General features: G+C 35.5%; 1 protein-coding gene across 3 annotated transcripts in view; it reads left to right on the forward strand.

Annotated features, from left to right (window-relative positions):
- The window catches only part of UPF2 (UPF2 regulator of nonsense mediated mRNA decay), a 131,087-nt gene that overhangs the window by 52,365 nt on the left and 62,475 nt on the right, over positions 1–16,247 (forward strand). For all 3 annotated transcript variants that reach the window (XM_036759665.1, XM_036759667.1, XM_036759666.1), the window contains exons 7-8: positions 5,557–5,660; positions 9,702–9,787. In XM_036759665.1, the coding sequence (XP_036615560.1) occupies positions 5,557–5,660; positions 9,702–9,787 (190 nt within the window). The remainder of the gene's footprint in view (positions 1–5,556; positions 5,661–9,701; positions 9,788–16,247) is intronic.

Genomic DNA, 16,247 nt, shown 5'->3' on the forward strand with positions numbered 1-16,247 from the left:
CAGCTATTGATCCTGTGTTCTAAAGTTATTAGGTGATTACTTTGGGGGAACTGATCTTTATAATGAAAATGCTGTATATGTCTGCATGAGTGCAAATTATTGATACTGATCATTGAAATACATGGGAAAACGAGGACTTTCATTAATTGACATTTTACTTTTTCATTGCTTGACAGCATCCCCCAAATACTGAATTTATTTTAATTGCATGCTTCCAATATTTACAAATTAGCCATAAATTTATTTGAACATGATTCTTAAGTTGGATAGATATATAGCAAAGATACACATTATTATGTTAGTGTTGTTAACTTAGCTTAGAGAACCTGAATTTGAAGGAACTCTAGAGGCCACTGAATGCAATTTGTACCTGAACAGGAATCATTCAACGAGTATTTATTAAGTGCTCGCTATGTACCAGGTATTTGCTAAGTGCTAGGTATAAAAGGAAAGGCAAAAATAGTCCTCGCCTTCAAGGATCTGAGGGAGACATCTTGTCAATAACTAGGTACATATAAGAAATACACAGAATAGATAAGGGGATCATGTCTCACTTTCTGAGAGCAGAAGATGTTAGCAGCTGCAAGGACTGGGACATGTCTCCTACAGAAGGTAAGACGTGAGCTGAATCTTGATGAAATCCAGGGAAATTGAGATTTGGAGGTGAGGGAGCAGAGCATTCCTGGCACTGGGGTGGGGAGGCGGTAGCCAGTGCAAAGTCTTGTTTTTTTTCCAACTAGGATAGTATAGGTTCATCACAGGATACATGGAGGCAGTTAAAATATCAGAAGACTGGAAAGGTCTGAAGGGGCAATTTTATGAAGCGCTTTACATTCCAAAACATTCTACCTTTGATGCTGGAGATTATCAGGAACCATTAGAGTTCATTGAGCAGGAGTCTGACATGGACAGGCTTGTACTTCAGAAAAATCACCTTGGCAGCCAAGTGAAAGCTGGGGAGAAGTGGTCTTCCAGCCTTTGACAAAGAGTTATGGGAGAGGCAGCCCACCATCTCCCGAGGCAGGCCGTTTCACTTTTGTGTAGCTCTACTTCTTAGGAAGTATCAAGCCTAAAATTTCCTCTTTGCAACTTAAATCCATTGCTCTACCTTTTTCCCTTTGGAACCAAACTGAACAAGTCTAAGTCCTCTTCTTTGGTAGCTCATCAGTTCCTTTAAGACAACTGTCATTCCCGTATTTTCTTGGCTGTCCTCACCCACCCTACACCTGCAGTCTTCTCTTCTCCAGGGTAAACATCCCTAGCTTCTTCACTGATCCTCACATGTGGCATGCAGCTGATGTCTTTCATCATCCTTTTTCATGAGCTGCAGAGCATCTGGGGAGAGCAATGTTCTTCTTATAACAGTGCCAAGAACTGACCACAGTACTTCAGATGTGGTCTGACTAAGCAGAGTACAGCAAGACCATCACCTCCCTAACCTAGACATATTATCTCTTAGGGTCACCTAATAGCCTAATTGACTCATTGACCTTGGATTCCACTAAGATTCTCAGATCCTTTTCAGAATAATTTACTGCCTTGTCTCCCCTATTTTGTACTTGGGAAGTTGATCTGTAAGACTCAAAAGGGGTTCCATGATGTGATATTGGAGAACTTTAGGTACCTGTTTTACCTGGGGCTTGTAGTCTCCAATCCATATATGATTTATCAGTTGGAACAAAGAGAATAACGTTGGGTGTCATAGGGAAGAATCCCAAACTGCTATTCTGCTTTGAAACTTCACTCAAGGATTGAGCTTTCCTGTTTATAAATTCTCCCAAACTATGCTTCACATTTCATCTGCCTGGATTGTCTTTCCTACTGCCCTGTGGCTATATGAGTCTCTATACTCCAGTCAATACCTCTGTCTTTTCCATAAAAATAGCATGAAAAATTTTGTCAAATACTGTGCTAAAATCTAAGTCAACTATGACTCCTGTATTCTCTGTTAGTCTAGTTACCGTGTCAGTTATGGAAGTTAGGTTTCTCTGTACTGACCTGTTCTGAATGATAAAACTACACTGGCTTTTTGTAATCCCCACTTCAATTTCTGTTTCCTAACATATGTTTGTGATGTGTTTTCCTGGAATACTTTTAATGAAATTGTGTAATTTAAGATTCAAAGTAAGTTTTTTGGTTGGTGTGGAATCCATGATGCCATAACCCCACAACTGGCTAACTTTTTAAAATGTCCCACCCAATGTTATCAGCTAATATAATAAAGGTCCTAATTAGTGGGAATAAAAAATCCCCTGCAATAGTCACATGTATTTGAATTTGCACTTTTTGAAGTTGTAATTCTGTAAAATACGGTTATTAGTTCCAGTTCAATGGAAATATGTTGTGCAAGTTTGAAAAATGCTAATACCTGAGGGGATTCATTATTCACAGTAATAACCTAGTTGTACCCTATCCTGGCAAGAATTAGATGATAAGAATGGAGTGCTGGATGTGTGCCCACAAAGTGAGCAAGTATACTCGGAGGACTGGAGAAGAGAAGGATGGAAGAAATCATTGTTTTAGAACTCCAATCTACTTCATCTGGAAAAGGACAGTGTTTATACTGTGTAGTGAGATGTGGGGAACTTAATTTTTTATTTTCCCCATTATGAGAGCTGCGAGGTGGTACAGTGGATTAAACTTTTGGATGTGGAGTCAGGAAGAACTGAAATCACATCTGGCCTGAAACACTTATGTGTCACTATGTGACCCTGGCTTAAATCCCTTGACCTATCCTGGCCCAAATTTCCTCATCTGTAAAATGGCAATAATAATAACATCTGCTTCATAGAGTTGTGAAAATCAAGTAACATACACATCATTTTGGAAATCTCAAAGCACTATGTAAATGTTAATATTATTATTTCATTTTTAAAATGCCTGGAAAGTAGTATTTTCTGTTTTTGAGAAAAGATAAGGAATATAGTGCTCTTCCGACTGTCACATATATCTAACTAAGATAACATGATAACTTTTTCATTGATAATATATTAACTGATAATAAATTATTTTTGATAAGATCTTTTAAATTGTTAGATGTAAATGTATGAATGGTTATATCATGAAGCCATGTTTAATAGAATTGAGTGTAACTTCATTAATTTTTAAAAAAATGGATTTAGGTTATTTCACTATTACTTCAGTCAAAGGTGTTAGAATCATAATAGTGTTCTACTGCATTACATTTACTTTTGAACCTAGTAATTTTTAATGACCACTTTGTATATTCTTGGATTTGTTTGTTTTTGAAAGCTTGAAGAATAGAAGTAAACCTTTTAACTTTTGTTTCAATAAATCAAGTTTTCATGGTATGTATCTTCATGACCATCAGTGATGCATGACAGGGATCAACAACTCAAGACCTTTAAGATGATTGAATAACTACAAAATTGTTGAGTAGGCAAAGTTTGTCTTTGGTGCCCTTACTTTTTTCTGGGCGTGACCTCCCTTCATCTCTCCTAATCTTCCCCAGGTATGTCCTTCTACCCTTTGGGTGCATAGCCCATGTCCCATTTGTCTTCTGGATAGGTTGTCATTTGATCACAGCAGCCATGTTTGTCGAATGCTAAGGTATTAGCTGATAACCTTATGTATACATGTAAATGAAAGTCCTTAGAACTGGCCTTTTTCTGAGATTGGATTATAGAGATTGAATAATACAGAAAATCCCCAATTCTCACTCTTCATTTACTCCATTGAAAGGTTTGGGGGAGTGTTCCCATAAAAATTCCTTACTGTAATTCTACTAATGGGTTCTAGCACAAAGGGTAGAACTTCAATTCTCAACTGCCTCATGAATGAATTAATAAATGAAGACAGCATGCCACCTATGAAAGGTTGTTAATCCTTGTGGCTTAATGGCTTGACCTTTACCAAAGGCTCTGAACTCCTCCATACCTATATTATGAAATTTTCGTTTTCTTTGTTAATCACATGCTCTTTGAAAAACATCTGTTGTTGAGTGACAACAGTGGTGTTCAAATTAACTGGGACAAAAAGTAATAAATACATTTATTGACTTTTAATGATTTATTTTACATTTAAAGAACTTAATGTACAATGTCCTGTTTGCTGCAGTTGTTTTACAAGACTTGGTATAGAACTCATAAATTGACACATTCTTTATTCTTCATCATGAAACTATACCCATTTCAAATGATAAGCTTCTTATGAGCAGTCCATTTTTTCAAGTCTATCCTTAATTACAGCTAGTGGTATGTTGGAGCTGGCTTGAGAGAGTTGATTGTTAAATTTTCAGGAACTTTGAAAGTTCATTGTTAAACACAACCTGTGTACAGTTCAGTCGATTCCTCCATGGGTAAAGTTATTTGTTACTTTAAAAGAATTGGCATCAACCACAACAGAGTGTATTTTCAATACATTATTGTCTACTTTAATTAAACTAATTTAAATGCAGCTTTATTAATGAATATTTGAAAGTGAATTTAATTGCGTCTTCTTGTTCTGATGGTATTAACATAATGCTGGAAATGAAGTTGAGTAACTGAAGTTGTTAAACATTTTCTTTTATAATCACTATTTGGAACTGTTAAAACTACCAATTGAAATTACTTTGATCCAGTATTTGAAATAAACAAATTGATAATTTTAAAATATTTCTGGATAAAATTTATTCTGCTTATCACAAATCTAATAAAAATCAAACTGAGCTGTAAACCTTAGCTAAAAACTTAAATTTGAAATTCTTAAAATTAACTTGAGTACTGGAACCAAGATGGGTGGCTTGTTTAAAAGCTGCTCCTGCTAGGTGGAAGGCACATCCTTCATTATCTATGCATTTTTCTCATTCTTATTCTGACTTGGCAAAGAGATTAACTCACATTAATTTCTTGCAAGACCTTGCTTTCATGATTGACGTTCTTGAAGAATTTTCATTACTTTCACTTGCGTTGCAGTCAAAATCAACTAACATTCAGAAAGCACAAAATTAATCACACACCATAAAAGCTTCGGAAAATTTAAGGGTTGGTAGCTGGAAAGCATGAATCTTAAATTAAAGATTTGATTTTAAGTGTGATAGGTTTGGAGAGAAATTCCATTTAATAAAAATAATACGGCTGTAACATGAAAATATATATAGTTCAGTGATTCTTTACAAAATATTTTTTAGTGGGATACTTCATGTTTAATGATAACAAACATTAATATATCCACTAAGTTTCTAAATTTTTCTCCATCAAGTTGGCACCTCACTGCATTTTATCATTTTCTTTTCCTTTTTAATTAAAAACATTTTTTTCTAATATCTTGTGTATATAGGATGTGTATATGTATATACATACATGTTTGTGTGTCTGTGTGTGTATGTACATATATATGGAATGGAGCAGGTTAGAATTTGAATCCTGAAAAGAGTTATTTATAGAATCTCTGGGATATTCAGAACTTCTATGGTCATACTTCAGGAAATGCTTAATTTTTTCAGTCATTAAGAAAATAACCACAAGTATTTCTCACACAAAATATATTTGTATGTGTTTTTTCATATTGTGTGTGTTTTTTAAAGCCTGTTTTATAATAATAATTTTTAATTAGAACAAGAAGATGAGGAAGCCAGTACTGGGTCTCATCTAAAGCTTATAGTAGATGCTTTCCTGCAGCAGTTGCCGAACTGTGTCAATCGAGATCTCATAGACAAGGTATGATTAATTTTGTGTACCTCTACCCACAGAAATAAGCCCTAGTCTTGTATCGTGACCTGTGATTGGTAGTGTACTTAATATGAGTCTGTATATGTTAGATTTTTTAGTCTTTCCTACATGATTCACTAAGGGGTCTAAGTAGTGAGTTTATCAATAGAATACATTTGTAGAATTGTGTATTTTTCCAGTTTTTTTCTTTGTCATTGTGTTGTCAAATAGCTGACTTTTTTGGCTGAATCTGAAAACATTTGAGTGACTTTGTATCATCTAATAGATTTTGGAACTCCATAGAGATTACAGCTGCCTACTTTTGGAGCTACTTCATCTAAAAGCTAGCAGTTGTACAGTTTGTCATTTCTTCAGAAGCTATTCTCCTTTTCCTATACATAATATTGTTGTAAAGACCACTGAAAAAAATGACGTGATTGTATGTCAATATTTTTCTCTTAACAGATTTAATGATTTTAGCAGGCCACATTTCTATGGAGAATTATCTTGTGTGTTTGGGAATTATCTTGTGTATTTGGAGCTATTTCTTACTTTTTCTATAAGTTCTCCTTATATCCAAATATCAAAGGAGAGTTGTCATCATTTTGTTATGATAGAAAGAGGGCTTTGGATAATTTGAAGAATCATCTTATTACAGTTATGTGACATTATTTGGACTCAAATGTTAAAAGCTCCTGCCACTAAGTTCCGGGTGGCTTTATGGAGAGTGAATAATCATTATCCTGTTCCACTTCATCCAGCTCCACCCTCCACCCCGCATGGCAGTGAGTTATCTTCAGTAACCCTAGAAAATGACCTGTGGGGAGAAAGAGACAGAAAATGGTAATTGAAAGCAAACATTTCACAGATTCTTAAAACATTAGAGTTGTGAGAGATTTCAGAGGTTATCAAGGCCAACCTTTGCCTTTATTTTTTGAATGAAGAAGCTAAAGTCCAGAGAGGTTACGTCACTTGCCCAAGGTCACGCATTTAATATCAGAACTGAGACCTAGAACCCAACTTCTCAGTCCAGTGCCCCTTTCGTGTGTGTGTGTGTGTGTGTGTGTGTGTGTGTGTGTGTGTGTGTGTGTGTGTGTGTGTGTGTGTGTGTGTGAGGGGGAGGGGAGTACAGGGGGGGAGAGAAAGAGAGAGAGAGAGAGAGAGATTGAGAGAGAGAGAGAGAGAGAGAGAGACTGACTTTCAAATTGTGGCTATTTTAACCTCTAAAAAACTGTCTTCTCCAAGATAGCAACATTTGCTTTATTGCAATGTTGTGTTCATATATTTAATTACAGTACAATTAAGGTCAAGATTCACTTTTTCTTCTACTTTAGCAGTCTAAAGGAGGGAATAGGAATTACAGCTTTATAAAAAGCCAAATGAAATTTTAAAATATAATATGAGGAATAGGATTGGAGATAAAAAAATTCTTCCTGCATAGCCCCTGCAAACACATCAGCAGCCTTCATGTTCTCCATGTCTGTGTGATATAGAGTCTTTAAGAAGGCTGCCGTTTTTCTCCTTCCCCAAGGTAAATGCAGATAAATTAGACAATGTCCCGCATGAATAGTCTTTTAGACTTGGCTTCTTCAGGGGTTCTGTCTAGTTATTAGCCTTATTTTCCTTTATAATTCCCTAAAGTATAACAGAGTTTTTCATATATTTGAAGACCATATTTTTTTTTGTCGTTTGTTTTTATAGCCAGTTGGCTTTTAGCTATCTTAGAAGATGATGTAAGGCTTTTTAATTGGCTCAAATTAACTTTCTTGGGTTCTGCAATAAACAGGTAGAGAAGGTAGTATTTTTGAAGCACAGAACTCATGATCAAAGATTGTTTTATTCCTCATTTATACAGAAATATACATACCTTATTTTTTCCTGACTAATTATTTCACTGATAGTATATTTAAAAAAAATTGTGTGGAGAACTAGTATTGTCTGTTGTCTACATCTTAACAAAGTTTCAGTTCTAAGTAGGTTGTTAGAAGTTTAGTGTATTACCAAAAAGATGGGATTTCTGTGTCTCCATTTGTATTAAGAATAATCAGTTTAGGGGCAGCTAAGTGACACAGTGGAATAGAGCAGCAGTCCTGTAGAAGGACCTGAGTTCAGATCATGCCTTGTGACTCTGGGCAAGTCATTGTCTCCAAAAAAACAAAACAAAACAAAGGAATAACCACTTATTTATTTAAAGTCCAGCTAGTCTAGAATAATTCAGATGTATAGGCAAATGACTTACAGCTTGGGAGTATTTCCAACTTTATCCTTTGTTATTCTAACTAATAAGCCTAGTAAAATGCTCTGTAAGCTTAATGATTAACTTCTTTGATGTCAATTTAAGAATTTTTGTAAATGCAGATTCACTGTCTTGAAAGACAATTTCATTTTTATCTTTCTATTCCCAGCATCTAGTAAAGTGCTTAGCATAGGTACTTAAATACTTATTGATGGAGTGACATTTGTAGATAATTTTATGAGTATAGTGGTTTAACTTTCATTGGAAATTGTCAAGTTTCCAGTAAAGTATAACAAGCTATACCTTTCTAGCAGAGACCTACTTTTTGAAGAGTCTTAAGTTTATACTGAACCAGTGAAGAGAATAGAGGTTTTTCATACACCATGGAAATTTGAGAGCCCTCCTTCAGTCTGAAACACTAAGCTTTCCGTGTCTGATGATGTTAATGAATTAATCATGAGAACTTTTGAAGACCGTGGTGAATTTGACTGTTAAACATATCAGAGGCATCATGGTGTACTAAAACAGTTACTGGACTAGGAAGGAGTCAGAAGACTTGAATTCTAGTCTTATTTCTCCACTTTACTAGCTAGGTGTGACCTTGGGCAAATAAGTGAATCATTTTGGGCCTCCGTTTTCTTAATTGTAAACAATCTTTGAACAATATACCTTATAAGTTATTGTAAAGAAAGTGCTTTGTAAACATACCCAAAACATTTAATATTAATTTTATTTTAAATGTATGTGGCTATAATTATTTAAAAAAAACATTAGTCCATCAGTTTTTTAAAGATCTCTTTTATTTGTTTCTTTTTTGTTTTTTTGTTTGTTTTTTTTTTTGGAGGGGGGAATGCAGGGCAGTTGGGGTTAAGTGACTTGCCCAAGGTCATACAGCTGGTAAATGTGTAAAGTGTCTGAAGCTGGATTTGAACTCAGGTCCTCCTGACTCCAGGGCTGGTGCTCTACTCACAGCACTGCCTAGCTGCCCTAAAGACCTCTTTTAAATATGCCTTTTCCAGTTTTATGTATTTTTCAGCCATATTAGAAATAATAGCAGATATTTGGGGAAATGTTTTAACTAGAGAGGTAGATTAATTGACAGTTCAGCAAGCTGGGTTTCTGTGATTAATTTCTATGAGTAATACATTTTCCCCTTATTTTTAGTAGGTATACTGTTTATTCTCTATACTTTTTGTGATTCATGATAAGTTTTTCCCAGCTGTATTCTAAACTTCCTAAATAATTCTTGATAACTACTTAACTCTCATGTGATGAATGCTATTGTTATAATTTTTCTTATAATTACTTGCCAAACAAACATCATCTTCCTGTTGCTTTATTTTTCACCTAGCACCTGGGTAATCAGTAATTAAGGGATTAAGATTCCCAACCGTCCTTCTTTACCATAGTTGGCTACTAAACTAAGCTTCTAAATGATACATTTTTTAAGCTTTGCCTGGTGAAGGATTATATTCTGGAAATACAGTGAAACTGTGGGATTTTTTTTCTTATTCTTAAGATTTAGTCACCTATAGTTCTCCTTGTATTCCTCCCCATAAGCCAGCCCAGAGAGCCATCTGTATAAGGGCTTGTCATGTTTGATATGCTTATAATACTTTTTATCATTAAATTATCGTTATAATTATATTTGAATTATCAATTGAATTATCACAATCAGTTGAATTGTGATTATCATTTTTATCATTATCATTGAAACATTTAACATTGGAAACATTGTAGCAGGTTGACTCTCTGCTTTTTGTATTTAAAATGAGGTTTTAAAAGAAAAAAGTTTGATTTTTTTTTTCCTTTAGGCAGCAATGGATTTTTGCATGAATATGAACACAAAAGCAAATAGAAGAAAGTTGGTACGAGCACTCTTCATAGTTCCTAGACAAAGGTAGGCATTAATTTGATAAGTTCTTTTTTGTTTCTTCAGTGATTTTAAGGGTGAATTATGCTCCAGATTCTCTTTTTTCCTCCAAGTATTACTCCTATGTATTGAATTTATCAAGTTTCTAGATTGTCAGCTCGACAAATCAATGATGTGATGTGGCAGTTACTAAAGCAAATGCACCCTTAATCTCCATTTAGAGATGTGTAATATCCAGGACTGAGGTGCTAATTTCATTTTACTTTTCCCAGTTCAGACCACACCTGGAACATTGTGTTTAATTCTAGGTGCCACAATTTCTTTGTTTTTAGAATTTTGCATGTAAAAGTTCTAAATTTAACAAACTCCAAATAAAACGGGCATTTTCATATGTATCTGTTTATGTATAGTTTGCTTTTCCTGTGTATTTAAGACTTTGCTTTCAGTTGTCCTGATTATATGTGATTCTTTTTGGTTTTCTGTTAAGTGTTGCAAATGACCCTCTTTTTTTTTTTTTTTTTTTTTTTTTTGCTACTTCATCCTTTTGCTACTTTATCCTTACTTTATTCCTTCCCTCTGTCATTGACAAATGAAAACAAAATCCTTGCAATAAATATGCATAGTAAAACAAAACAAATTTCCCCATTGATAGTGTCTGAAAATGTATGTCTTATTCTATATCTTCAATCCCCCAGATGCTACATTTGGGTAGGACATTGATAAAAGATGAAGAATAACTAAAATATTGTAGCAAGAATAGGGAAGGACCTTGAGATCATGATATATGAAAACTGTTTGAAGGAACTTGGAGAAGAGAAGACTTTAGGGTGGGGTGATGAAGTGTCTTTAAAATGTCTCTTGGGCTGTAACATGACAGAGTGATTAGACTTGTTCTGCTTGGCTCAAGGAGGCTAAATTGGGAGTACTGGTTGGAAGTTGAGAAAGAGATTTAGGGGTTACATAAGAGAAAACTTTATTTTAAATGATTAGAGCTATCCAAAAAATTTTTAGTTTTCATTTCTCCCCGTTCCCCCATCCTGGTTTGTTGTTTTTTTTTCCTGAGTCTAGCCAGATTGGTTTTATTTTTACAAAGACTTTTCAATCTTAATGTAATCCATATTGGTTATAAATTTTTTCCTTTCCTATAATTGAAACCTTAATTTTCTTATAAGACTTTTAATACTGATTTTTAATCCATTTGGAATTTATTATGATGTAAGGTGAAGATACTGATCTAAACCTCTTTTTTCAAAAACTGCTTTCTAGTTTTCCCTGGACTCTGCCCTGAAAGAGTTTACATTCAAAAGGGAGGACCAGCACACATAGTGTGTTGGCAAGAGAAGGGGCCCTGTGTTCCAGAGAGTTACAGAGTTATAGTAAGTGGGGATTTGTAATAGATTGGCATATCCCCTTCCAGGAGCAGTGGCAGAGATTATTTGATCATATTTTCGGAACTGAAGAACTTGAGGAGAGGGAGGTCGGGTACATGAGCAATCTCTCATGAGAACGTAACTGGGAAGTAGAGAGTGAAGTGAAGAATGGTTGGGGCTGCTTGAAAAATGCTGCAGTTGACTTATTCACCCATTAGGACATAGGGTCTTCAGGGCCTGCATGTTAAAACTTGTGAAAAGACTTCTTGTCTGGGTGGTGGGCTGAGAAGATAGCTGGAGTGTAGGAAAAAGGCTTGGTAAATGAACCAAAGTTTCTGCCACTATCAAATGCAGTATTGAAATGGATCATCTTTAAGATGTCTTTCATTGTTAAGAGTTCTCTGAACTAAGTTTGGGCATTCTTTTTCAAGAATATTCTTTTTTAGAAGGTAAATAAGTACAGAATCATACGTGATCACTACAGTGTGTTTCATCCTGTGGTGTCAAATTGGAGATATTCAAGCATCTGTAACACTCAGTTTGAGAGACTTCTGGGGCATAGCCAAGATGATGAAGTAGAGAAAGTACTCAGTTGAGCTCTCCCAACATTCCCCACCAGACAACTTTAAGATAATGCCTCAAATCAAATTTTGGAGTGGCAGAGCCAACAAGAGGTCTGAATGAGACATTCTTCCAGCCCAAAACAATTTTGAAGGTTGGAAAGAGAGATTTGTGAAAGAGACGTGGAGGCTGGCCTGGAGCCCTTGTGGATAAAACACCAGTGGTAGGACTAGGTGGTGGCAACAGAAGCAGCAGCAGCTCTCAAGCAAGATGACTTGGCAACTGGTCAGAAAGAGATTAAGGGGCCCCCTGTACTAGCTCTGGACTTGGGACCAGATGTTAGAGTTGTTTGGCAACTCCATTGCTTATACCCACTTTTGGGTCGTTGTTTAAGGGTGGAGAAGAGCATTGCAAGGGCGTGGAAGTCCTGAGAGACAGTATCATTTTTGGTCCCAAGGGAGTAGAGGCCCTGAAGAGCAGTATTGATTACAGTCTTAAGGGATCAAAGGTCCTTGGGTAAGGACCAAAATAAGATTAGAAGAGCAGTGACCACACTACCTTGGAATCACTGAAAACTTCCAAACCCCCAGATTTAGTTCTAAAATTAGCAGTGTGAAAAAGCCTAAAGCTTGATACAGTGTCCTTCCTTCTCTCCCTCCTACCCCCCAAAGCTGAGAACAGAGTCCAGCTTTAAAGTTCAAAAGAAATAGGGTGGAAATAAGCGCATACAACAAAAAAAGAATCTGACTGTAATAAGTTACTGTGGTGACAGGGAAGGTCAAGACACAAACTCAGAAGAAGACAGTGAAGTCAAAACAGCTGCAGGCAAAGCCTCAAAGAAAATGGGAATTGGGCACAAGTCCAATAAGAATTCCTGGAAGAGCTTAAAAAATGATTTTCAAAATCAAATAAGAGTGGTAAAGCAAAAATAAGGTTAAAAATGACAGCAAAGGAAGAAAATCATGAAAAGACAATTAACAGCTAGATAAAAGAGGCACAAAAAATACTTTAAAAAACACCGTATAAATAATTGGCCAGATGGAAAAAAAAGGTACAGAAATTCACACAGATGAAAATAACTTATTAGAAATTAGAATTGGACAAGTGAAAGCTAATGATTCCATGAAACATCAAGAAACAATAAAAAATAGTCAAAAGAATTAAGAAATCGAATAAAACATGAAATATCTCATTGGAAAAAACAACTGCCCTGGAAAATAGATGAGAGAGACTTTAGAATTATTGGACTACCTGAAAACCATGATAAAAGAGCCTAGACATCATATTTCAATAAATTGTCAAGGAAAAGTACCTTGATATCCTAGAACCAGAGGGTAAAATAAAAATGGGTAGAATCCACTGATCACTACCTGAAAGATCTCAAAATGAAAACTCTCTGGAATATTGTGGCCAAATTTGAGAGCCCCAGAGTCAAAGGTAAAATACTTAAAGCATCCAGAAAGAAACCATTCAAAGAGCAGAGCCAGAGTAAGGATCATACAAGATTTATCAGCTACCATGTTAAAGAAACAGAAGGCTTGGAATATGGTACTCTGGAAGGCAAAAGAGCTAGGATTATAAGCAAAAGAATAACCTAACCATCAAAACTGAGTGTAATCCTTCAGGGGGAAAAACGGATATTTAATGAAATAGGAGATTGTCAAGCATTTCTGATGAAAAGACAAGAACTGAATAGAAAGTTTGTCCTTCAAACACAAGACACAAGAGAAGCATAAAAAGGTAAACATGAAAGAGAAATCCTAAGGGACTCAGTGGTTAAATTGTTTATATTCCTATGTTGGAAGATGATACATGTAACTCCTAAGAGCTTTGTCATTATTAGAGCAGTTAAAAGTTAAAAGACAGAGAGTGTGGGTGTGAGTTGATTATGTTGGAATGATCTTAAAAAATAAATGAAGGGCTGAGAAAGAGGGATGCCCTGGAAGAAAGGGGAAGGGAGAAGAACAAGGAAATGCTCACACATAAAAGAAGGATGCAAAGAAGAGCTTTTACAATGGAGAGGAAAATGATGGTGGGGGTGGGCAGTGCTTGAATCTCACAGGGAAAAATATATATAGATAGTTATTGCTTTAGGAAAATTAGCATTATGAAGATTCAACTTTAAAGAATTCTGAAAGAAATCTGTTTTCCACAAAAATGCCTATATTGACTTTATAGTACTGTAGTCTCTCTTTGCTCCTGCCTGTTGGCTCAGCGCTCCACAGCCTTTAGCCTTTTCTTCCCTCCCTCTACGCAAAAAACCCTTAAAAAAAATCTTGATGTGAAAGCAGAAGAGACTGCCCCTGTCTCTAGATCAAGGGCTTGACTTGAGTCTTCTGATGCTGAGAGAGCAGAGCTTTGTTCCCTTTCACCCTGCCTGCATGGCAGGGTTGGCATGTCTGTCTTTTGTCCATGCTTGGCCACTCTGTGTCTGGCCCTGCGTGTTGGCTCTCCTCTTGTCTATGTCCAGCCCCCATATGTCTGTCCCCTGCGTATTCTTCCTTTTGGTTCTGGCCAGGCTCCCACATGCTTGGCCCTAGCCCCCATGTGTTCCTTCTAATGCTCTTGCTTCTTTGACCCCAGCCTCTCCATGTCCTTGAATTGTGTGCTGGCCCCCTAACTCCAAGGGCAAACAACCCCTTTCTTTGCTCCATCCCTCCATGCCCCATTTCTGCAGGCAAATTCACGTTACATACAAATTACTTTATATAGAAGTCTGTGAGACAGTCCTCTTAAGTAAAGCAGGAACTATCTGTATACATTCTCAGTTGGTAATAGAAATCTATTTTGCCCAATAGGGTAAGGGTAAGGGGATAAAAGAAGGGACTGGAAAGGGGGATGGTGATAAAAAAGAGGGCAGGTAAGTGAAAGCAGTGGTCAGAAGCAAAACAGAATTTAGAGAAGGGACAGGATAAAAAGTAAGAAGGATAAACAGAAGGATATAGAAAGGGAGGGAAATGCTCACAACTGAATACGAATGGGAAGAACTGAGCCATAAAATGGAAGCAAGTAGCTGAATGGATTAGAAAGCAAAATCTAGCACTATGTTTATAAGAAACAGACTTGAAACAGAGAGACACAGAGTTAATTCTGGAGCTGAATCTATCATGCTTTAGCTAAAGTAAAAAAAGACAGGGGTAGCAATCAAGATCTCAGATAAAGCAAAGCAAACTTTAACCTCATTATGAGGGATAAGCAGGGAAACTACATCTTGTACCATAGACAATGAAATGATACCAGTACTAAACATATGCACCAACTGATAAAGCATCTACATTCTTAAAGGAAAAATTAAGTAAATTACAGGAGGAAGTAGTAAAACTGTACTAGTGGAGGACCCCAACCTTCCCCTCTCAGATTTAGGTAAATATAACCATAAAACAAATAAGAAAGAAGTTAAGGAGTAGAATAGAATCTTTGAAAAGTTTGATCAGCTAGACCTCTGGAGAAAACTAAATGGAAATAGCAAGCATATTTTTTTTTAGCTACACATGGCACCTTCTCAAAAAATTGACCATGTATTATGGCTTAAAAATCTCATAATCAAAGGTAGGAAAGCAGAAATATATTAAATGCACCCTTTTGAGATGATAATGCAATAAAAATTACATTCAATAAAAGGCTGTGGAAGTAGAGATTAAAAATTGGAAATAGAATAACATAATTGTAAAGAATGAGTGGGTTAAAGAATAAATCATAAAAACAATAAATAATTTCATTAAAGAGAATGACAGTAATGAGACAGTATCTACAAATTTATGGGATGTAACCAAAACAATACTTAGGGGAAAATTTATATCTTTAAAGACCTGCATCACTAAAAAAGAGAAAGAGCAGGTCAATGAATTGGAGATGCAACTGAAAAAACTAGAAAAAAAACAAATCCCCAATTAAATACTAAAATGAAAATCCTGAAAATCAAAGGAGAGCTTAATAAAATGGAAAGTAAAAAAAAAACAACCCCAAAACAAGCCATTGAATTAATAAACAGAATTAGTAACTGATTTTATGGGGGGGAAAACCCAAGATAAAATATGAACCGTAGGTTAATTTGATTTTAGAAAAGGAAAGATCAAATTACTGGTATCAAAAATTACAAGGGTTCTTTTATTGCCAGTGAAGATAAAATTAAAGCAATTATTAGGAATTATTTTGCCCAATTATATGCTAGTAAAACTGACAATCTAAGTGAAATGCATGAATATTTACAAAAAGATATACTGCCCAGATTCACAGAAGAGGAAATAGAATACTCGAATAATACCGTCTTAGAACACTGAAATAATACTATTAAAGAAATTGAATAAGCCATAAATGAGCTCCATAAGAAAAAAATCACCAGAATCAGATGAATTTATAAGTAAATTCTACCAAATATTTACAGAACACTTAGTCCCAATACTATATAAACTGTTTGGGGGAAAAAAAATAGGTAAAGCAGGAATCTCACCAAATTTCTAATATGACACTAGTATGATTTTGATACCTAAACCAGTGAGAGTAAAAACAGAAAGAAAACTATAGACCAGTGTTTTTAATGAATGTTCAGTTTTTCA

The sequence above is a fragment of the Trichosurus vulpecula genome, chromosome 5 (assembly GCF_011100635.1).
Source record: "Trichosurus vulpecula isolate mTriVul1 chromosome 5, mTriVul1.pri, whole genome shotgun sequence".
Classification (NCBI taxonomy): Eukaryota; Metazoa; Chordata; class Mammalia; order Diprotodontia; family Phalangeridae; genus Trichosurus; species Trichosurus vulpecula.